This window comes from Halichoerus grypus, chromosome 1 (assembly GCF_964656455.1).
Source record: "Halichoerus grypus chromosome 1, mHalGry1.hap1.1, whole genome shotgun sequence".
In the NCBI taxonomy this organism is placed as follows: Eukaryota; Metazoa; Chordata; class Mammalia; order Carnivora; family Phocidae; genus Halichoerus; species Halichoerus grypus.
Window position 1 is genome coordinate 78613457 of NC_135712.1, and position 24247 is coordinate 78637703.

General features: G+C 46.0%; 1 protein-coding gene across 10 annotated transcripts in view; it reads left to right on the top strand.

Annotated features, from left to right (window-relative positions):
• Positions 1–24247, top strand: part of MASP1 (MBL associated serine protease 1) — a 79564-nt gene that overhangs the window by 19232 nt on the left and 36085 nt on the right. For 9 of the 10 annotated variants that reach the window (XR_013446080.1, XR_013446091.1, XM_036066717.2 and 6 more), the window contains 7 exons: positions 9195–9372; positions 10957–11088; positions 13271–13467; positions 14943–15090; positions 16401–16519; positions 17465–17543; positions 23794–23931. Coding sequence is in view for 8 of the 10 variants with exons in the window: in XM_036066717.2 (XP_035922610.1) it covers positions 9195–9372; positions 10957–11088; positions 13271–13467; positions 14943–15090; positions 16401–16519; positions 17465–17543; positions 23794–23931 (991 nt within the window). In the remaining 2 variants the exon portion in view is untranslated. Of the gene's footprint in view, positions 1–9194; positions 9373–10956; positions 11089–13270; positions 13468–14942; positions 15091–16400; positions 16520–17464; positions 17544–19993; positions 21286–23793; positions 23932–24247 lie in introns of those variants that run through there. The other variant, XM_036066728.2, reaches the window with a different exon arrangement.

Below are 24247 nucleotides of genomic sequence, written 5' to 3' on the forward strand. Positions count from 1 at the left end.
CATCAACCTCCAGCCCCTCTCAAATGAGGTCATCTTGAGTCTTAGACCCACCAGCTGTGCTATTTTTACTTCCATGGCTTTCAAGAGCTTCTGGAATGCAATACACAACATGCATGTGCACACACATCTCTTTTTCCCCCTAGTCCCAGGCTCTTGTCTGGAATCCTGTAACTTTAATTTGCTCCTTCTGAAATCTGGGCAAGTGGGTAAAGTAGCAAGATTGGGCTGTGGAGCCCTGGCTCAATCCCTGGAGGTGATGGACTTAGTGAGAGGGTGAGCCCGGGAGCACAGAGCACTCCCCTGTGAGTCAGAAGTCCTGGGCGCAGGGCTGTGAGTGAATCACGGGCCTAAATTCACACATCTAGAGCAATCCTTTGAAACACAGGGAAGTGGGGAAGATTCCTGGACTTATAGTTTCTTGTGGGATAGAAGCTTTTAGAGATCCCTCCCATTCCTCTGTGAAATCAGTATAATACCCTCTGCCTGTCACCCTCCTCCCAGGATTGCCAGGAGGCTCCTCAGAGGGCCAAAGGAACTGAAGACAGATGCCACCTGCCAAATGAAGTGGCCAGACTGTGAGGGCTCTTGAGGTTCCCCTCCTGTGCCATCAGCCTGGGCTCCGGGGTCCTCACAGGAAAGGAAGTCTGTGCTGATGGCTTCAGGGAGATTAGGAATGAAGGAGTGGAACCCGGAAACCAGAGGGGACCCAGGGACAGTTCCAGTCTCTCATTCTTCTTCACACTGGGAAATAACCCATGCCCACCTAGCAGGGAGTCCAGAAACGGGTCATTTCGGATGACGGGATCTCAGCAGTCCTGTTCTTCTCACTGAGGTACTGAGTACTGTCTAGATCCCAGGGGCCTTTCTAAGTGTTTCACGTGTATTAGCTCATATGTGTTCACAATAGTCCCGTGATACATCCAGAGCGTATCTGTGTCCTAGGGCTGCCATCACAAAGTACCACAAACGAGGTGGCTTATAACAGGAATGTATCCTCTCACGGTTCTGGAGGCTGAAGCCTCAGATCAGAGTGTCAGCAGGGCTGTGCCCTGAAGGCTCTGAAGACTCTAGGGAAGAATCCTTCCTTGCCCCTCCTAGCTTTCTGGTGGTTGTTTGCAATCCCTAGCATTCCCCGGTGTGTGGCAGCGTGTCTTCAATCTCTGCCTCTGCCTTCACACTTGGCTCAGCGTGTGTCTCTGTGAACAAATGTCCCACTTATAAGGACACCAGTCACTGGATTAGGGTCCCCCCCTAAGCCAGCATGATGTCATCTGACCTTGATTATATCTGCAAGGACCTACCTATTTCCAGATAAGATCGAGTCAAATCCAAGGGTTAAGACTTGACTATATCCTTCAGGGAAGGAGGACACAATTCAACCTACAACACAGAGAGTTTAAGTGATTTTCCCAGCATCTAACAATTGGTGAAGACTCATGTGTGACTCATATAAAGATGAGGTCCCTCATGATCCAGTCTCAGTAAGGGGTTTTCAGTAAACAGAAAACTTTAAAAATTCAAAGCAATTCACAATTCAACTCACTCTCTTGAGAAACCAAAACAGAGCAGAGATGTTCTTACCACAGTCTTAAATGCCCAATCCCTCCCACCTCCCTCCCTCTCTCTCTCTCTCTCTCTCACACACCCATACACACACACTCTCTCTCTTTCTCTTTCTCTCTTTCTCCCTCCTTCTTTCCCACAAAGTGTTCATGAACTCCACATTAAGGAACTCTTCTGTCTCCCCTCACCCATCCATTTACACCCCATCCACTGACTCCCCCTTGCACTTCACAATCGCAAAGACCATTTCTTGACAGGAGACTCTCCTTGCCACACACTGCCATATGTGAATTTTAGTTATTCTGAGTTTCTTGATTGTTTTATCAGAATTTCATTTTTCACCGTATAATTTTGTGGAAGTAAAGCAAAGATCTCCATGTCTTTTTCAGCTCTGTTGGGACCCAGGGGCTAGAAGAAAAGGTTAGGAAGTGACAGAGTGATGAAGAGTCCCCATACCAGAGACTCAGGTGGTTATGAGAGACAGAGGGGTTGCAAACCGACCCTGAACTTCCAGGCTAGGTTAGTTGCCCCTCCTGTGTGTCCCTTGTTTGTTGACCTTAACTAACGAAGTTTATGCCATTGACAGAAGCTAGAGGGAAGTAGTTGTGGGTCCAGGTTTCTTTTTAAAATACTTTTAAAATATAAAAACAGAGAAAAAGGAAAGATTACCTGTAGTTCAACTAGCCATTGTTAACAGTTTGCTCTGATTCCTTCTCCTTTTTATTTTCAAAGCATACCTTCACCATAGTTGTGGCTATGTTCACCATATATATGGCTTTTTTTCCTTTTTTGATTAATATAACCTACTAAGAAGGTTTCCAGATCATTGTACTTTTTCCATTAATGTGATAAGTAATAGCTGTCTAATATTTACTAAGTCAAGGCTAATTTAACTGTTCCCCCCAAAATTGGGTATTTACATTGTTTCTGGTTTTCTACCATTATACATGACTGCTATACACATCTTGGTTCACAAAAAATTTTTCCACACTTAGAACATCTTCCCCTAAGTTATATTCCCAGATAGGGGGCCAAGAGAGAATTTTCTAAGTTGAGGATAATTCAAACGGCCTGATCTATCTTGGAAGTTAGTGAGTATCTCATCTTTGCAATTGATTGTGAAAAGGTGGCATGATTTTTTTATAAGGGTGTGGTAGAAAGATAAGAAGTTAGACTAAGTAACTCTCAAGGCCTCAAGAACCCATGAGATTGAAATTCTCCAAGTGTCAGTTAAAAATGTCAGTCTTACCCTTTGTCGAAAATTGCTTCCTACACCCCATAGCGTATCTATTGCCACTCTAAAAGTCAGTAGCAAAAACAACATCCATTTTATTTGCTCAGATCCTGTGGTCAGAGGTTTGGGCTTGGCTCCGCAGGATGGTCCTTTGGCTGGATTTGCCTGAGGCTGTTCCTGTAGAGGCTTGACTAAAGCTGGAAGGTCCAAGATGGCCTCACTCACCTGTCTGGCAGTTGGTGGTAGCTGTCAGCTGGTTGGTCTAGAGACCTCAGTTGGGACATTCATCTCTGCCCTATGTGACCTTCACTTCTCCAGTAGGCCTGGCAGGGCTTCCTCACACAGAGGCCCCAAGGCAATACTCCACCTGGGAAAGAGGTACAAGGCCCCCTGATGCCTGAAAGAGCTACCGGGCCCCTTGGAAGTGGCACCCTATCTCCGCATATCACATGCCTTTTGTCAAAGCAAGTCACAAGGCTTGCACACTGAAGACCTACTTCTTCCTGAAGTACCTTGCCGTATACAGCTAGGAACACATACTGACACTTTCAACATTGCCTAGAGATCTCCTTAGCAGAGCCACAAATTTACTGTGTACCTTTTTCTACCTTCTACATTGCCATGGGCAAGTTGTGTCAAATGTTTCACACTACACGACTCAGGTCACCTTTGCAAGCTTCCAGTAGCAACTGGCTCACTGCTTTTCTAGCCTTGATGTGCTGCCGATCCCCAAACCCAAGCCATGGGTCCTAATTGTTACTACAGCACTGGACTTATGATTCCGGTAACTGTATCAGCCATAGTTCAGTGAGGAAAGCGGAGCCTCTGTGAGCAATGTGAGGTAATGGCTATTTGGGGTATCAGAAATCACATGACGAGAGGAGGTGCTGGGGCAGTGAGGGGTGGGGCTGGGGCATTAAAGGACCAGTCACTAATCAGCTCCTGAAGCCCTGGCATGAGTGGAGATGTTGACATCTGCAGGAGAATGTGAGAATTCAAGACCATCTAAGGAGCCAAAGTGCGCCTGTGAAGGGGGGCCCCTGGGGAGAGGTCTGTGAGAAGCTGCTGGCTCTGAGCAGCTCCCACCTCTGTGGGAGCATCTGGCGGTAGGTCTAGGCCACCGCTGGTCATCAGAGCCAGTAGCTGGAAAGAAGTGCTGGATGCAGAGTGGAGGAGAGTGAGGACAAGTTGGAACCTATCAGGCACATTTACATCTGTCCCATCTCTGTATCTGATCACAAAAGGGCACATCTACGTCTGTCCTTCTCTGTATCTGATCACAAAACAACCTTCAGAGAGCAAGGACGATTGTGTTCTAAACTCACACAAGTGTCTCCTCTGGCCAACTCTACCTCGGAACTATACAGGAAAGGAGATTCTAGGGAATGTAGTTCCCAGACTAACTAAATCGACAGCAGGGCAATCCAGCACACTCCCTGAATATCTGACTACATTAATTCTGAAAAGCTCTTCAAAGGCCCAGAGAAGATGTCAGAGAAGCTCCAAGATACAGCTTGGGAACACTGACAAGCAAAGCCTTGAGGTATCTGGGTCTGTAGGACAGCCTTTGTTTGTTTGCCTCAAGCCTTGAAGGAACAGGAGGTTACTGGTTAGGGAATTGGGATGCTGCAATTATGGGCCTGAAGCCACCACTCGGTAGATAATGACCTGGCCTGATTCATTTAAATTATCTGGCCTTCAAGGTTTCCCTTTATAAAATGAGAACAGGGACGCCTGGGTGGCTCAGTCAGTTAAGTGTCTGCCTTCAGCTCAGGTCATGATCCCAGAGTCCCAGGACTGAGCCCTGCATTGGGCTCCCTGTTCAGCGGGGAGCCTGCTTCTCCCTCTGCCCCTCCCCCCTGCTTGTGTGCTCTCTCTCTCTCTCTCTCTGTCTCTCACTCTCTTCCTGTCAAATAAAATCTTTTAAAAAAATAAAATAAAAAAGTAAAATAAAATGAGAGCAATCACTTCTGAGTTACCTTCTCCATCATTGCTCCAAGGACTGGTGGATAGCTGTCAATGTATCCGTTCAACTCCAATGAGATGACTTTAGAGACACGTGGAAAGGAGCCACAGCTGTGCTCTCACAGAAATTGGGCCAGCATGTCTGCTGCCCTGCCTTAGTTTTGCCAAGGTTTGTGCTGTTTATACTAAGGCGAAAATTCATAGAAAACAGACTCTGGCTTTTCCTCCTTAGATCTCTCTTCCCGGCTCCCTGACCTCAACAGAACCCTTCCTATGGCAGGTGGTAGTGGGAAGGAAGGGACAGTTGAGACCCTGAGTATCTCTGGGACTTCACTAGTCCCTCATCCTGAAAGCTCTTCCTGCCACCCCCTGCCCTCCACCTACTACTTCCATCTCCCTAAGTCCTATTTATCTTTCAGGCCTCAGCTCAAAGAACATTCTCTTCTTCCTAAATGTTTTATGATTTCCCTCAGCTCGATGTCATTTTTTTTACCTTCTTTGATCCCCCTGGGGCTTCCTATCTTTCATTGCAATAACTATGCCCTGACAATTCCCTACACATACCCATTTGAGCACCTGTATTACTCTCCTAATAAATTTCACATTCCCCGAGGCAGGGGACTTACTCTTTAAGCTCATGCAACAAATAAATAATTTTTCGCATCCTCCACACTGTAGTCCAGACAGAATTTGGTATATAAATACTTTTTGAATTGAGTTGAAAGAATACAAATTGAGGACATGCATCCATGTGTTGGCGCCCTAAATAACAATAGCCTGAAAGGATATGGTTGCCACAATAAGAAATAGAAAAATGAAGAGTCTGTGATTCCCAGCCAGATGGTTCTCTATTATGAATTTTGTGTCTTCATTTGATAAGGTATTTCCCTCCATCATTAATATGATGACCCCAGAAATGGGACAATCCAAACAGAAGCCAGGGCTCAATCTTCTGCCTGTACTCAGAGGTAAATGATTTCTGTAGAATTTTACAATTCATAGCAGGGGCTACACATATTAACCAAGGTCAGTGACCCCTCTGTTTGGGTTATAGTAGGAGCTGTCACTGAGCCACATCCTCTCTGGGAGACAGTCCATGCACCCAAGATAAAGTTTGAAGAGGCCCTTGAGCCAGAAAAGTTGTTTGGCAAAGTGCCTATGTCTTTTGTCATGTACTCTCTGGGTTGGTGGGTTCCTTTCTTCAGGGTCACAAGAGTTCCCAAAGCAAAACTGACATCGGGAAATGGTCGCGGTTATCTCTCTACTCCTAAGCAAGTCACTGGCCCTCTTTGGACCTCAGTTTCCACTAGAAGGAGGGGGATTGAAATAACTTTTAGAGGTCCCTCTTTCCCAGTTCTGATATTCCAAGACTCCATTCTGAGCTGCAGGCTGAATTCCTAGGCTTTCTGGGCCTTCTCTTCCCTGCTCCTAAAGGTAGAGATGGCTCAGATTTTCCCATGGGTCTCAGCCAGAACATGCTTACCTGTTCACTGAAATAGTGTGGCTCTGCATGTGATGACTGTTTATCTGCCATCATAAAAATGTCCTTTGTCCTGGAAGTTACAAGAGAGTTATTATCACAGACCTTCATTAGGTCTCCCCCGATCCAAGTTATCTCTGGTTGGTTTCACTTGAAAGTGTCCATGCTGTAGACAATAGCTTCATGGAAAGTGTCCACGCTACAGAGAGTGGCTATATGGAAAGTGTCCATGCTACAGAGACTTTGGGGATACCAAAATACAGAAAGGAAGCTGCTGAGTCTGAAAGTATTCATGTTCAAGGCATCATTATTCATTAAGTAACTGACTTGGTATTACATGGTTATAGATCATGAAGAAGTTCAAGTTCATCAAGTTCTTCAACAGAAAGCAATCAGTGTGTTGAAACTGCTCACCATCTTTGAGTTGGCCTAATGAATGTGTGGGTATGATGATTTGTTAGAATACTAGTATGTCAGATTGGAAGAGAACATATAGCTCAGCTAGTTCAAACCCCTGTTCTACCAAGTGGGTAACAGAGCTAGAGAGGAGGCAGCCATATAACAGTTTATGGTAGTCAGGAACAGGCTCAGGACCTCTAACTGCCAGGTCTGTCTACCTTATATTACTCCAAAGCAGAAGTCACCAAGTGCTCTCCCCTTCATGCCTTCCTTAAGCCTTCACTATAAATCTATTTAGTTTTATTTTTATTAAGTTCTAATAGGGGCAGCTTAACTAGTTTCTATTTTATGACATATTTCAATTAACAAACTGATAAAAAAAAAAAAGACACAAAATAAAACACTACATAAGACAGGGGAGGCATAAGAATTACAAAGGAATTATAGTCTGGGATGTTCCATGCAGGGCAAGTAACATGACACAACGCAATATCCCCAAGATGGTTGACTTTCATAATAATGTCCCGGGATCACCAAAAAGGGTTAGCATGTTTCACCTAAGAAAGCAGGGATTTGTATAAAGCACTTTAAAAAGCATTACACCAAATGATGATGATGATGATGATAGTAATAATAATAATAACAATAATAAATTATAGTCAGGTAAACTTCAGCTATCTGGAAAACTCAGATAACCCAAATCACAAACCAGCCGTGGTGGGTAGAAGAAGTGACTGTGGGCAGATAGGTACATTCTACAGTAATAAGGCTGGTGTGAGTTGGGTTAGTATCTGCAGAGAAGAGGAATAAACAGCAAAGCCATGATCTCATCTTCTGTTTACACTTCAATTCCCAAAGTTAGTGATTAATTGTCCTTGTGTTTTGTTGCCAGGGCAAATTGTTTTTCTTTAAAACTCCCACTTATCTTAAATAAATAAATCATTAGTTTCAAAACAGAAGTGTCAAATGTCAAGATACTTCTGACATACTAAGCTAATGAACAAAACAATGAATGTGTTAGAAGCTACTAGAGATAGGCAGAGCTTTTGAGAACTTTCCTTTAATGACTTTGAAAGGCAGCAAAATCATTCTTGCTAAGAGGATTTTCTCATGCATCTTGGCTAAAATGTCAACCTAGAGGTTACAAACACAAACACAACCTTAAAAGAACCCAGTTAGTGTAAATGATAGAGTGGCAGGTAGGCCAAGTATCCATAGTCAAATAAATATACCAACCAGCTACCATATTGTGCTTCCCAAACCAAACTCACACAACATCAGCTTACGCAACCAGTTTAGGATTTCTACTTGGGTCCCTGAATTTACACAGGGCCTCTGGCTCTTCCAAAGTAGGGAATTCTTTTAGCAAATAGGTCATTTTTGCCTCTGAGTCTTAATACAAACACAACCATTTCAGGGAAGATTCCAGTCATTTCTGAATTATGAAGACCACCTATTAAATATAGTTCTAATTACACAATTTCCCTGTTCAAAAGTTCTCAGTGTCTCTCCTTTACTCACAGAATGAAGAGTCACATAGTGTTATTATGGTATTCAAGCTCAGTCATAATCTCATTTCAACCTATCCTGCAACGTACCGCTCCTCTAATCCTCACAGACTCCCTGACTTCTCATTGTTCTCAGAACAGCCCTCACGGGGCGCCTGGGTGGCTCAGTGGTTAAGCGTCTGCCTTCGGCTCGGGTCATGGTCCCAGGGTCCTGGGATTGAGCCCCGCGTCGGGCTCCCTGCTCAGCGGGAAGCCTGCTTCCCCCTTTCCCACTACCCTGCTTGTGTTCCCTCTCTCACTGTGTCTCTCTCTGTCAAATAAATGAATAAAATCTTAAAGAAAAAAAAAAAGAACAGCCCTCGCATTTTAGTTCTTGACAACAGACATTTGTTGGGTAACTGCTAAGCACTAGTCCCCGCTCCACATACTGAAAACACATCTACAAAGAAAACAAAGTCTCCGCTTTCCTGCAGTTTCCATTCTGATGGGATCTTTCATCTCCTTCCGAGTGTGTGCGTTTCCAGTGCTTGTGTTCCTGTTGAAGCCCTTGTCACACTGTATAATAGGCCTGTCTGTGTTTCCATCCATCTGAACTCTGCCTCCCCATGCACAGCTCCCGTGCTTTGCTCATTGGCAGGCACCCACTGAATGCTCAATGAATGACCTGGAGTTCGTCTCTCTTCTTTGGAAATGTGATCAGTTCCTATTGCATATGGAATCTATCCATGAGATTATCTAACTTCCTGAATTCTAAAATTGAGTTATTTTCAACAAATAAGCCATTTTGTTGTCAATAGGAATGACAGATGTCAAGCTACTTCTGATGGACCCTATAAAAGTGAATGAAGCAGTGACTGAACAGCCACATAGACTTACCCCATACTGTGTCTTTCCTCAAGTACCACAATCCCGAATCCCCTTTCTCTGGGTTTCCCAGGCTGCCTGGTCTGCTCATGGGCAGGCTCTTCCTCTTTCTCCTCGAGACCAGCAGGGAAGCTAATTTGGGAAGCTGCTCATCTTGTTTCCTCTCTCTTTGACCCCAAAGGTAGAAACAGAAGAGCAGGTGTTGGCAACCTTCTGTGGCCGGGAGACTACAGACACAGAGCAGACCCCCGGCCAGGAAGTCGTGTTCTCCCCTGGCTCCTTCATGTCCATCACTTTCCGGTCAGATTTCTCCAATGAGGAGCGATTCACGGGCTTTGATGCCCACTACATGGCCGTGGGTAAGTGGGAGAAGTGGGTGGCTCATCCCTACTAGGTCTCCCTTTCTCTCTAAAGACTGAAAGTACTGTATGCTCTCTTCTTTACAAAAAACACCTATATACTCACCATAGAGATTCTGCCATTAATATCTTATTACGTTTTCTCTATCACATATCTCCCATCTGTCTATCCTCTATATATCCATCAATCCATCCTTTTTGATGCATTTCAAAGTAAAATGCAGACAGCAGTACACTTTTTCCTAAATAACTCAGCACGCATATCATTTTGCTGAAGTTCAATATCTATCCACAATTTTCTTTCTTTGAATATAAAATTTACATTCAATGAAACGTATAAACCTTTTAAGCACACTTGCTGAGTTTTGAGAAATTTATTTTTATGTGACCCAAACGGCTAATAAGATATTGAACTTTACCATTGATCTAGAAAAACTCCCTTACATTCCTTCCCAATCACACTCTGCTCCTATCTCCCTTAGAGACAACAACTGTTCCAATTTTTTTCCACCATAGATCAGTGTTGCCTCTTCTTAAACTTCATATAAATGAACATGCACAAAATATATTTGAAGTGAGGATTCTTTTCCTTAGCATAAAGTTTTTGAGGTTCAGTCATGTTGCAACGCATTGGTAATTTGCTCCTTTCCTGGCAGAGTAATTTTCCATTGTATGAATATACTACAATCTGTTTACCCATTCTTCCACCTGCGCTCTATCCATTTTTTTGGCTCTCATTAAAGAAGTTTCTATGAGCCTTCTTGTACTAGTCTTTTTGTGAACATGATTTCACTTCTATTGGGTAACTATCCAGGAGCAGAATTGTTGGGTCATAGGGCAGGTATATATTTAGTTGTATAAGAAATTGCCAGACCTTTTCCAAAGTGTTTTTGCACCATTTTATATTCCTTCACCAATGTATGAGAGTTTGATGTGGTCAATTTTTAAATTTTTAAAATTTAAAATTCTGGTGGGTTATGTAGTGGTACCTCATTATGGTTTTGATTTATATTTCCCTGGTGACTAGTGATGTCATGCATCTTTTCATGTGCTTGTTGGCCATTCCTGTATCTGTTGGGGGAAAGTGTACCATCAGATCTTTAAATTGGGTTGAGAGCATACTTTTTAATGTTTACATTTCCACTGCCCAGGGAAGTGGGATGTAGAGAGAGAGGGGCAGCATGGACTAGAAGGAAAGAATGGGTTCTGGAGCCAGCCTCCCTGGGTATGAATGCTGACTCCACCACTTACCATCTCTGTGACTTGGAGTAAGCTCTTTAAAGGCCCCAAGTCTCTGTTTCCTCATCTGTGGAATGTGGATGGTAAGAGTCCTGCTTGCTATGAGCACAACTGTTAGAGGGCAGGGCACCACCAAGAGTCAGCTTGCCTGACCTTGAACCTGGCTTTCTGTGATCTTGGGTAAGTTGCCTTGCTGCTCTGAGTTCCAGTTTCCTCATTTGTAAATGGAAGGAATGGCTACTTTGGGGCTTTATGTGGAGCTAACACAGGGAGTGGCCCATCCGACGTGCTCTGTAGATGTTGCCTGTTGTTTTCATCCTCACACATGGACTGATTGCCCTGCAGATGTGGATGAGTGCACCGAGCGGGAGGACGAGGAGCTGTCCTGTGACCACTACTGCCATAACTACATCGGCGGCTACTATTGCTCCTGCCGCTTTGGCTACCTCCTCCACACAGACAACAGGACCTGCCGAGGTGGGGCCTGGGGATCACACTATATAGCACCATTTTGTGCCATGTTTCTCAATAAGATTAGGGGAGGCTCGGAGGAGGGACGGATGTGGAGTAGGAACAATTAGAAATGAAGCCAGAGATCTCTGCCTCAGATACCACATGGATGAAGATGCTGAAATGCCCACCAGCGGGGAAGTCCAGGTTCAGGTTCTCAAAGGACCACATTTGAGAAGCCCTAGCCTCTAGGCCATCCTTCTTCCTCAGCAGCAGGGATTTCTGCTCTCCTACTGTAGGTAACCAGCCTGGCCAAGTTATGGGAAAACCTAGGTTTCCCAGTCCCCTCTCTCTGAGCCATGAGCTTGATCTCACCCAGCAGTTCCTTTTCCTCTTCGCTCCCATGGTCTCCCAAGTTCCTCTGTGATCGAAAGAACCTCAGTCCAAAGGAAAGATGTAGGAGGAGAGACGCAAAGAGAGACAGCAAGAAAATGCCCCATTCCTTCTATCTCTCTTCATTTTCATGTCTAGTCAACGTGCCCACCCAGCTGTTGTGTCCAGGCAGGGCAGGGATGGAGAAATGGAGAAATAGAAGGCTTCAGCCACTTTCCATGAGAGCCTCCCTGGCTAGTGGGGTAATCGCCACAGAAGTAAATGGTGAAATGTAGCCAATGCTGTAAAAGAAGTGTGGGCTCAGCACAATCTGACCTGAGTCTACACGGCATAGCGAGCAGACATGTCCCAGAGATAGTGGCCCTTGGCAGAGATGGAAGAAGAAGGAAAAGGAGGGTGCTCCAGGCAGAGAGGACAGCTTCTGCAAACATTTAGAGGCCTGATAGGACTTGGCATATTTGGGGCATTGACAGCAGATTAGTATGGATGACTACAGGGTAAGGATCTGCGTTTTAGGAGGGTCACTTGGAAGCCAACTAGGGGATCATTGGAGGAGAGCAAGGCTAGAAACAAGGCTTCCTTTCCTTCCTCCTTCAAATACTTCCCTTGCTTCTGAATAAAACCCTCATGTGACTCATCATTATAAAGCAGGCATATACAGGAGTTTTCTTCAAGAGGGCTATATTTTCATGGTTTTCATTCAGTAGGTGTTTACTGAGTATCTACTACATGTTAAGTACAGTGGGGGCTAAGAATGAGCAGAGCTTCTCAATCTTTGTTTTCAGTTTCTCCTCTGCCTCCAGGAGCCTTTTTAAACATTATCTTCCTAATTTCCCCTATCTATGAAATTTTAATACCACAGATAATACTATAAATGAGTTTATGTACTCTGTCCATCTGTGTATTATGCATAAAAAGAGTAACCCCTCCAAACAATTTTAGCCCCCATGGGGGCAATGTCACCCCCCAGAGAGTGCTTGAGGTAGGAAATGAAAACAGATGAGGATTCAAAAGCCCTCTCCTAACCATGCTCTGAAGCTCACAGCTATAGGACTTCACGTTAGCCCTGCCCCCTCTCTGAGCCAATTTTGTCACTTGCAAATGAGCACAATAAACAGGGGCTTAGAAAGGATTGACATCCCAGATCTAGGATGGGTCAGCCCAAAGAGAAAGGTTTTGTGCCCAATAAAGGGTCTTTGCAGGGCTAAGCCATGGCCAGGATCCCAGGACACTGGGTCCTTGTTGCAGCTACAGTGGGGAACAAAGCAGAATCCCTGAACTCAGGGAACATGCAATCTAGTGGGGGCAAGAAAATCCACTGGCAAATATATTGCATAATATCAGGTAGTTGTCAGCAGCGAGAGGAGAAACAGCAAGTCCAGGGGCCAGAGAGTGAGGGTATGTGTGAGGGTCCTGTGTTGGATGAGGGATCAGGAAGACTTTGAACAGACAATGGAGTCCTGGGCTGAGGGGAGAACAAGACATAGGAGGTCCAGATGTCTCCCCCTACCACTCCATCTCAAAACCTTTGCATCTCAGACCTCTCCTGCCCCCTCACCAATACCAGAGAATCTGATAAGAAGGCTTATCACACTTACAGCCTTTGAGTCTTGACTCTGAAAATTACTAGGTGTGTGATCTTGGATAAATTACTTCTCCCTGAACTTCAGTCTACCCATCCGTAAAATGGGGATAGTGATGCCTTCCCTGATTGCCTCTCAGGACCAGTGGGAAAAATTGTACAGTAACAGATAAGGGAGGGGTTGCTGTGGCCATGGTTCTGATGTGCCACTTTGCTCTGGTATGTTTCCCACAGTGGAGTGCAGTGACAACCTCTTTACCCAGAGGACCGGCGTGATCACCAGCCCGGACTTCCCCAACCCTTATCCTAAGAGCTCAGAATGCTTCTACACGATAGAGCTAGAGGAGGGTTTCATGGTCAGTCTGCAGTTCGAGGACATTTTCGACATTGAGGATCATCCCGAGGTGTCCTGTCCCTATGACTACATCAAGGTAAGCCTACAATGGATGCTGGGAAATCTTGGCTGAATTGGGAAAATTGATATTCTTGGCCCTCTACCTTCTCCCAGGATAGGGGACCAAGCTGCTTGCTTCCCAAAATTGCATCTATTTACTTAAAATAGCATCACCAGCTTAATCAGATCCAGTCTAGGGGATCTTCCCTGATTGACACTAGCTCCTTGGCCACCTGTAAAATCCCTTTTGCCATGTTAATTGACATCATCATGAAGTGATGGTCACAGGGAAGGTGAAGGTCACAGGGACCATCTTAGAATTCTGCCTACCATACGCAGTATCCCAGGAGCATTGCTCTGAGCCTTCTCCAGGCATTTAACCTCATGGGGCTTCACTTTTTCCCCCATCCACAATAAGGGTGAGAAGATGGAGATATCACCCAGGATTGTAGAAGTCACCAGGTGAGGTTCAGGAGTCTTGGTCCTTGGAGATGGAAAGAAAAAGAGTTAGAGGACCTGGGCCTGGGATTCAGGAAATCCAGATCAGCTAATAGTGCCTACTTCCTTCCCTCCATTCCCCACTGACTCCATCCTAGGCTAAACCCCATTATCTCCGCTGCAAAGCTTCCAGCTGGGTTTCTTGCTTCCACCCTTGCCCTACGTAGTCTGCTCTCCATGGCATCGAGGCTGATCTTTATAAAAGCCATATTAATTCAGGATTGCTCTTGGAAGTAAATGTAATTCCTCAACACAATGTGGCACTTGCCTGTCTTTCCTACCTCATGCTATGGTACTCCCTCTGTTTCAGCCACTCTGGCTTCCTTTCTGTTCTTAATACTCGCTGAGCCCTTTCCCACCTTTGACCTTGACCTTTACATATGCTGTTTTCTCTCCCTGGAAAGTATTCTCCCTTCCTCCTTATGTCTCAGTTCCAATGTCACCTCCTCAAAGAAGCCATTCATGACCACCTATTTAAAGTTTTATTAAAAAATAAATAAAGTGTAATCTATTATATAAATAATGAATTAGATAGGTTACTTAGATTTTATTACATAAATTATAAATATATAGCATATATTTATATGTATATACCATCCTGTTTATTTTTATAATTCTTGCCACAGCATGTAATTATTTTGCTTATTATTTATTGTCAGTCCCACAACCCGCCCCCATCCTTGCCATCCTCGACTAGACTGCAGGTTCTTTGAGAGCGAGACCTTTTCTATCCTATGCACCTGGACAGGGCTCTGTCCCTTTCTGAGCCATAGAATATTCATCTTTGAGCAGAGGGTTATTAGCCTGCCTCATCCACTTCCAAGACTATTGTAATCTCTAAATGAGAGTGGCAATGGAACTGTTTGGTGAATGGTAATGCCCACTAAAAACATGAGTGAATAGTATGGGTTCACATAGAGACTTCCAGAAAACCAGGGTGCAGTATAGAGATGGTCCCAGCAGCTGCCACCACTGCTCAGATGTGACCCTTTTTCTCTACCTTGCCCCTCACAGATTAAAGCTGGTCCAAAAGTTTTGGGGCCCTTCTGTGGAGAGAGAGCACCAGAACCCATCAATACCCAGAGCCACAGCGTCCAGATCCTATTCCGCAGCGACAACTCAGGGGAGAACCGGGGCTGGAGGCTCTCATACAGGGCGACAGGTAACACGGCCTCTCTCCGTGGGTCATGCCTGGTCACTGTGCTCAGCCCTTGTGGGGCAATGGCTGAGGGATGAGGGGTGCAGGCCTGGGACTCCTCTGGGGATGTGGGAGGACCCCCCAGCTCTGCTACAGAGGAGGTGGAACCAGGTACATTCTCTCTCCTGACTCAGTTTCCCATCCATAAAAGGGGGGCAAGGACAGCAATAATGGTGGGTTTAGACTAGACATAGTTTTCAAACTTACTACACTTCAGAATCACATAAGGAGATTTAAAAAACAACAAACAAACAAACAAACAAACAAACAAACCCACCTTATTTCCTGAATTTTACTCTCACTCTGATTCATTGGGCCCAGAGAGAACCCTCCCAACTGAGCCTTCTCCAAGCCTGGGGCAAGAATTTGAGTGTGGGCCTGTAGCTCATAATGTTTCATCATGGCGGTTTGACTCCTGGAGCCCCGGACTGGCAGCATTCACAGGCCTCATTCCCCAGTACCCCAAGGCAGCCAGTCCTGCCCCAAACCCTGATAGAGTCATTTGCCCCAGGAGTCTGCAGTAAGCTTTGGAAGAAGAGGGTGCTGGGAGTGGCTAATCCAGCTCATAGATCCTAATCTGGTATCCTGGCCTTGCCTGCATTATCACATTGGTGTCAAGTTCTAGGGAAGGGAATGAAGAGACTATTAACAGAGAGTTTGTCCAGGAAAAAATGTCAGGGATAGACTCAGCCTGGGAATCCTGTCCAACGTAGCCTTTGGAAGGCAGAGCTCAGAGGCATATGGTCACAATCTCTCTAACACTTGGAAGAATGGTCTTGGGGAGAAAGAGCGATTAGAGTCATCCTGAGCAGCCCAAGAAGACAAACTCTGCCCCATGAGAGCAAATTACAAGGATATAGATTTTGGTTGAATAGGAAAATACCGTTCCTGAGGAGTCCAGTAAGAAAGGTATAGGTTTGGGAGGTATTGAGCTCCCTGTCCCTATAGGAATGCAAATAGGTGTTTGATGTCTACTATGGAAGATGTTGTAAAGGCAGCCTCAGACAAGGGTTGCACTCAATGACATTTAATGCATGGTCGTGATGAAATCATTTGACCAACCACCTCATTTTACAGATGAGGAACTAGAGGTCCAAGTTGGAAAGTCTCCTGCTCAACGTTCCAGAATAAGTCTTCATGGCCTAGAAGGTGCAGGCCCCCAACACCCAGTTCTGTGGGTTTCCCCTGCACCACACCTTGCACTGCGGGGGCTGGCGACCTGCTGCAGACTTTTCCTTTTTTCTTGCCCACCATCCTTTCATTGCTCCCATCAGGGAACGAGTGCCCAGAGCCAGAGCCTCCTGTCCACGGGAAAATCGAGCCCCTGCAAACCACGTATTCCTTCAAAGACCAGGTGCTCATCAGCTGTGACACAGGCTACAAAGTGCTGAAGGTACAGGGTGCTGCTGGGGGAGGAAGAGCCACCAGGCCAGAGAAATGCTCCAGTGCCTCCCGAGGCAGATGGGCTTCCAGAACTTGTCATGATCCCACCACAGTATTCGCTAACTTCCCCATAAACCTCCAACGTGTTCCGGAAATTCAGTCCTCTGAAAATCCAAAGCGTGCATCCCAGATTTTCACATCTGGAAATGGCACAGAAGTCTTGGGCTGATTTGAATTTCAAAAACAAAGGACAAAGGACAAACAACCTTAACAAAGTTCATCTATCAGGCTTACTGGGGGAAACTGGGACAGGAAGTGGAGATTTTAGAGGTGGCAGACAGACATTGCTCACTCTCCTAGGAATCACCTGGCTAATTTAAAAATAATACAAAGTCACCTCCCAGGCCCCTCACTTGAGATGAATTAAAGCAGAATCTCTGGGGTGGGGTCAGTGATTGTTTTTTCTGTTATGTTAACCAGGTGAGTCCAGTGTGAGCCAAACTAGAGGAAGGCTCTCAAGGAATGGGCTTCCACGTGGGGTCCCCACCACAGCATCACATCACTTATTAGAAATGCAAACCATGCTCTCCAAGCCAGACCCACTGAATCAGAAACTCTGGAGGTGGGGCCCAGCAGTCTGCAAAAGATACTGATGCCTACTCAACTTTGAGAGGCACTACTCTAGAACGGGAGTCAGGGGTAAAGGGTTCCCCTCCCAGACAGTTGTCCAAGCCCTTTCTTCCACACAGTCCTTGCCCCTCTCCAGAGTAGGAAAGGGGACTATGAATTCAGCATCTCCCTTTTCCTTATCATCAAGCTTGACCTTGGAGGCCCATGGTTGGAAAATCTCAGTCAAGGACAACTGGGTTTGGAATTTGAGCTGGTCATACTGGGAAACAACCACCGAGCCCACCCCTCCTCCTTCTTGCCATATCTTCTTCATGTTTCTTCCTAGGATAATGTGGAGATGGATACATTCCAGATCGAGTGTCTGAAGGATGGGACGTGGAGTAACAGGATTCCCACCTGTAAAAGTAAGAAAACAAAATTGGTCTATGATAAGGATAATGAGCTCCCTAGCACTGGTGGGTTCCAACCAGAGACCACACAAGGGTGAAAACCTGACAGGTGTGCTCAAAGAGGGGTGGCGGCAGGAATTCAGTAAACACATGAGGGCTGGACCAAAAGGCTATTAATGTTTCTTTGAGCAATAAGACATCAAGTTTCCAAAAGAAACTTCTTGTTGGTCGCAGTTTACTTCCTAAATGCTAATTCACCTCTGTCTACAGACAGGTTGCCACACTTGCTAAAGGAGTAAGTAGCTTGTCCCCAGGTTTGAAACTAGCTCTGGCAATTGCTAATTCAGGAAACTATTTCAGCACCAGTGCCCAGAGCTCAGTGACCTTGCCAGTCTCCATGTGGCCATCAGCCATACCCACTAAGGTTTCTGGAACAGCTCATGATTTAAGGCCTGTCAGGAAAGGCTGTGAGGTCAGTGCAGTGGGTATGTGTAAAGCAGGGGACACAGCTCTGCATGGGCTCTTGAGACCCAGAGTTCTTGCACGGGCTCTGCTCCTAACCCACCCTGCGACCATGGACAAGATCCTTCACCTCAAATGTAAAATAAAAAGTTGAACTAGCTTTAATACTCTAGAATATATTGAGGTGTCTCTCAAATAATGTAGTCCATATAAATCACTTAGTGAGCATTGTAAAAATATAGATTACCAGCCACCACCCTGTTCCCTTATCCAGGTAGTTCTGGTTCGAGACTTGTAAAGACCACAGTTTTAGGAAATTCATTATGGCAGCAGTGAGGAAGGGAGGTGTGGTGATGGCAAGGGAAGGAAGAGAAGGGGAAAGGGGGGGATTGGCTTTAGGATGGAGAGGTGAGAAGTCAAGAGTTAGGGTTGGTCCCGCCCGGCCCCATGACTACATATAAACTGTGGAGTGGTGTCCTTGTCCTTTCTTCTAAAAGGCTCAAATTCCATAAGCAGACAGATTCACTCCCACAGCCCCAGGGGGACACTGTCAGGGTGAACTGTCTTTAGGCAAATCCCAGGCCGAGTTTTGGAGAATATTCTTGCTTTTTAATTTTTCTTTTTTAACATGATGATGTGGCTGGAGTCAGAGCACAGTGTGGGAAAGGGGGGCATCTTATGGCTTCAACAAACATTTACTGGATGCCTATAGGGAATTCAGATAGAAAAGACAAGGTCCAGAGACTGAGGAACTCAAATGCTAGGAGACACATCCACCACCTTGTCCGACACGTTGCTCACGTGTAGTGCTGTGACTAAGTTCTGTGGGAAGAGAAGCACTGTGCAGGGCAAAGCAAGGGGGTATTCTGAAGGAGGGAGGAAAAGAGAATGTGGTGTGTGGAGGAGAGGATATTTTTAAAGTCAGGAAGTTCTGGATCAAATCCAGACTCAACCAGTTGAATGTTCCCAAGCAATGTACTCAGACTTTTGGCCTCAGTTTCCTGCATTCTTGATTCTTCGAAGGAACAATTGAGTTACTGTACATATCATACCTGTGGACCAACCAGGAATAAGTGAAAGCCCAATAAAAGCTTCTTTCTCCACCCACCCCCCATTAGGCAGTGGTTTGGTTTCTCTCGTTCATGCTTTTGGAAGGTAGAAAACTTTAATAATAATTTTCCCTCTAATAAAGCATGCACACTTTTTTTATTGTAACAGAAGAGCTGGTAAGAGTAACACACTACCGTATTTGATGGTACCATTTTATGCAACTTATGTTAGTATACAAAAGAATGTCTGTCATTTTGTACTAAAGAAAAGAGGAATTTTTTTTTTCTCCTGAATATGACCTAGTTCTTCCAGGATAGCCCAGATTACGATTATTAGAATCCCCATTCAGACATTCCTGGTGGCTCTGCTCATTCACTGAGCAGGTTCTTACTAAGCATCTCTCTGCCCCAGGCATGGGCTGGGTCCTAAGGGAGGTGCAAAGATGAGGAAGACTGAGACATTTCAAGTCCCTGGGGATTGTGGGAAAGAGGTGGGGAACAGACAGGAAGTGTGCATGTGTGGTGAAGTCACTTGCACTGGAACAGGAAGTGGAAATTATGGGTTGTTGTCCCGACCCTGCCTCCACCTTGCCACGGTGACCCAAGACAAGTCCTGCTCCACCCTGCATGCCATGTGCCAAATGAAGGTTTGGACCAGACGAATACAAAGCTTGCTCCGGGGGCAGAATGCTGTAATCCTCATGAGCCAGGACTTGTGACTGTGCAAATTCTCAGAATGGTACAAATTCCACAATCCCAAACTGTCCCCCACACCGGCTGTACCTCAACTGCATTCATCAGTCTAGTGTAGCGATTTCTGTATTTCCTGCATGAACTGTTTCTGCTTTGCTTGCTAATTTTTCTCTTTCTCTTCTTTTTCTCTCTCTCTCTTCCTCTCTCTGCTTCCTTTCCCTGCACCTCCTGACCCTTCTCTGAACTTCACCCTGGTGGCAGAAACCGAAATGGATGAGGAGAACGAACTCGGGTCAGAGCAAGAGACAGAGTGAATGACGGGACCCCACAGAGTGCAGACGTCCAGGAATGGACCACTCACGAGACCCTGGGGTCCCAGAACTACTGCACCCCTCCCCACCCCGCCAACACTCCATTTCCAATTTCTGTGCGGATGAGTGTGGATGCCGAACCAGGCAACACAGTCAAGCAGTTGAAACTGCTGCGTAAAGGACAATTCTCCACTGGAGGGCTCACTCATCATTCAACCAGTACGCTGGAAAATAATGAAAGGACGAGGGGGATATATATTTTTTTCTTTTTAGCACCTCCAAGTGGACGGTACTCTTCTCAAAGGACAAATGACTTTGGTCCTAGAGACCCAAGATTTCATATACAACCACATGCCCCTAGGCTGACCAGGTCAAAGTGGGCCCTGGTTCCTAATCCACTCCACACTTGAAGCTGAAATGGGCCAGAAGGCCTGTGACTTGATGACTTTAATATTTTTATCTGTGGCTACTTTCTAACAACCAGGAGTAGGTGAAACTAACAATAACTCATAGAGCATGGGTTTTGTAGGAAACCTAGACATAGCCTCATCCATGAAAGTTTCTATTCCACCTGCACCTAACCCGGGGCTGAAAGTGCATTATCAGAGGTTCTTTCCTCTGGGCTGGGGCTTACAATCTTGCATTTCTGAAAACTCGCTGATTAAAGGTTTCAAAAGAGGTCTCACCCTCAAAAGAAACAGTCCTCAGCTTTGGTGCGGTGGGACATCACTGGGTCCCACGATAAAGGGCTCTGTAGTGGCGGTGGGAACCTCTGCTTCAGCCTGAACAAACCGGAATAGACATATCAGAGAAGCCGTGCATTACACGTGACTACTCAGTCTGTGTGGTGATTACATGGGTTCTTGATGCGGGCAGAACCCTGCAAGGGTGGATGATGGCAGGTGCATAGATTGTGGTGCTAGCCTAGGGCAGGGGTGCCCCTGAGAGCAGAGAGGAGGTGGGCAGTAAAGATGAGCATCGGTTCAATCAATATGGTTATGTCCCCAAAGTGTAAAAGATATTGTACTCAGTGAGATAGAGGGAATCCTAATTTAGGCAGAAGATTTGATATGGACCCCAATAATGGCAATACCGGGCAACATAAGATAAATGTGTCAGAGAGATGAATATGAATAGAGGCCTCTGTAAGGAGAAAGGAGGAGGCAGCCCTATCCAATTAGAAGACTGCAAAAAGACTCTCAAGAAGAAGCAGTGTTTGATCAAGGCCTCAGGGTGGCCAGAGCATGGACCCCAGGGGTTCCGGCGTGGGGGAAGCAGGTGAGGGAGCGGCACAGTGAGGACTCTGTGATGCTGGAGCTCAGGTGCACCAAGGGTGGGGACCAAGAGGCACTGGGGTAGGGGGCCGTCCCTGAGGCCGGAGGGCCAGGGGGAGCCCATGGTGTGTCGTTCTCCAGGAAGCCCCGGATTGTGGCAGAGCACACTCAGGATGGCGGGTCAAGAAAGATGTGTCTGAAGGAAAATAAACGTCAGCCAGAGATGACAGCAGAGACAGAATGTGGGGTGGTGTATCCCATCCCAGAGAATGAGGAGAAAGGGAGGCCAAAGGAATGGAAACATAAAGGACATTTTGATTCCAAGGTGTGGAAGTGGCCAGAGGGAACGTTAGGGAAAGGGTGAGATCCTTCCTAAAGCAAAGAAGCGAGACCAGCTGAGGAAGCGGCCTCTGGGTGTAGCATCTTTGATTGTGCCAGGGCTCAAGGCCCCTCGGAAAGGGAAGTCGTCCCCAGGTCCCAGAGAGACATGGCCGTTCACCTGCCACAGTAGACTTGGGAGTAGAAGCATACCACCCCCACTCACCATACCCAAGCTGAAGCGACCCTCTATTTTATACTACTTCTCACCTCTATCTGGCTATAGGGCCAGCAAAGTTACTTCTCTGGAGTGATAGGAAAGCAGGCCCTCTACTCAGGAAATAATTCCCCACCCTTGCTGGCCAAGTAACAGGCTCTCAATAGCCTGACCAGGTAGCCGTGTCCAAGGCCAACCCTGCAATTCCTCCCCCTGGAACTAGGTATTAGGTTCAGAGAATACTCTAGGCAAAATGAACTGCTAGGCCAACGTTAGGAGAGACAAGAGTAATACCGAGATCCAGGCACCAGTCAATGGCATTTCCTAAAAAAAGGAAGAAAAATCTGCTTTGAGACTCAGCAAGAAAATACATTTAAAACTGTGTCATGGCTTTAAATAATAGCTATTATCGCCTCTTGTGATCCTAGTGCTGACTCTCACTCACACAGTGTGGTAGAGTGTCTCCATTTTTGGGTGATCAAAATGAATAGGAACGATTTGTCCAAGGGGATTAGAGGTCAAGACCAAAGATTAACCAGTTCTCTTGGCTTTTGCCTTCCTTGTGGATAGGAGGCACCTGTTTTACTCTCAGCCTTCACCCCTCTCCTCCACAATGGAGGGCCTTGGAGTCAACTCTGTTTTAGATTAGGTAACTCTTTATTCAATCAAAATTATGAATTTAGAGTTCTAAATTTAAAAACTACAATTTCTGGGTAGCATCTCAAGGGCAAATTGCCTTCTCTCTGTGTCCCAAGGAGGGGGAAACTGGAAATTCTTCTTTTTGGAATACTGTCCTCTGAAATAACCAGGAGATTAATAGCTAATGTCCATCATTACCCAGTTAATATTGATTTTAAGCCATTTTAAGTAGAAAACAGATCCTTAAGAACTGTCAGTTGGTTTTCTTAAAAGAACACTGGGTTTAAAGTCAGGTCTAGTTTTCTGATTGTAACTCGCTGTGTGACCTTAGGCCAGCCAAGTCTCCTCTCTGAGCTCATCTGTAAAGTTAAAATGATATTCTGGATTGTCTGCCTTGGGGTTCCTTATCAACTAAAAAGTTCCGTGATTCTTCTATGATTCTTCAACTCTGGCATAGCCTGTTAGACCTAAGATGAAGATTTCCTTAGAAGTGAACACCACCCCCTAAAGGAGGCTCCCGAAGAGGCCCTGACAAATTGGGGCCTCAGCCTGTGACTTGGCTTCTGACAGACTCATGCTGGACTCTGTGCTGGCGATGCCCCTAAGACCACCTCTGAGGAGCAGGCATCCTACAGCGAGGCCCAACATCCAGCCCCCAACAATTGGAGAACATAAGCAGGTGAATAATGAAAACTTAGTCTACCCCGGATCTCACCTCCCACCTTCTGTGACCAAGCAAGATGCCCATGGAGAGCCAGCAGGGTAGGGTCCTGTACTCACGCAGGAGCTGCTTTCTTTCTGTTTGATTTGGTTTTTGTATGCCAAGCACCAATGTGAGCACATTAACTGCTCTTACTCAGCATGTGTTCGGTCAGGAAGAACTGAAGATTCTTCTGTTTGTGTCAGCCAGAGGTTTTTCGCTGAGTTAGAGGCCTCGTGCTTGGGCAGGAGAGACTAAGAGGATTGTGTAATAGAACTGGAAGTCAAGGAAAGGGCTATGTGGGGGAAAGTCTGGGGTCTGCTTAAATCTCAGTAGTCCTGCCCCTTCCCTGGAGTTGACACCAGGCCAGGTGAGTTGGCCACACGGTAGTGCCACAGTGGATGGGAGAGACCCCAAAAGCAGCACCACCCCAAGGCAGACAATCCAGAATGCACAGGCCCTGTACCATTCTCATAGACTATAGCATTGCTCTCTGCAGGTGTGTGCAGTGCACAACCTGCACATCTGTGTGAGACAGACCCACCATATGGCCCCAAGAAGAAGAGCAAAGGTTAATTGGGGGTGTCACTCTCTTTTCTCAGTTGCAGACTGTGGAGCCCCAGCAGAGCTGAAACATGGGCTGATCACCTTCTCCACCAGGAACAACCTTACCACATATAAATCTGAGATCCAGTACTCCTGCCAACAGCCGTACTATAAGATGCTCCACAATATCACAGGTGAGCCGTCCATGCTAAACCAGCACATTCCCGCCTCACACGATTTGGGTCTCAGGGTTGGACCGGGGGCTGCAGCAGCCAGACCACTGGCTGAAGTTTGGGAGGAATTGGGAGGAGAAACATTAGGGGGCATGCCTCACCTCTCCCTGCCTCAGGCTGATGTCCCAGGGGTTAGGCCACAGGGCACCCCAGTACCCTCACATGCACACCCAAGGCCCTGGCAGAGAAGGAACCCTCAGGGAGATGGCAAAGCCCTCCAGCTCTGCCTCCACCACAGACTGGTACTAAGAAAATTCTTCCAATTTCTCTAAGCTTC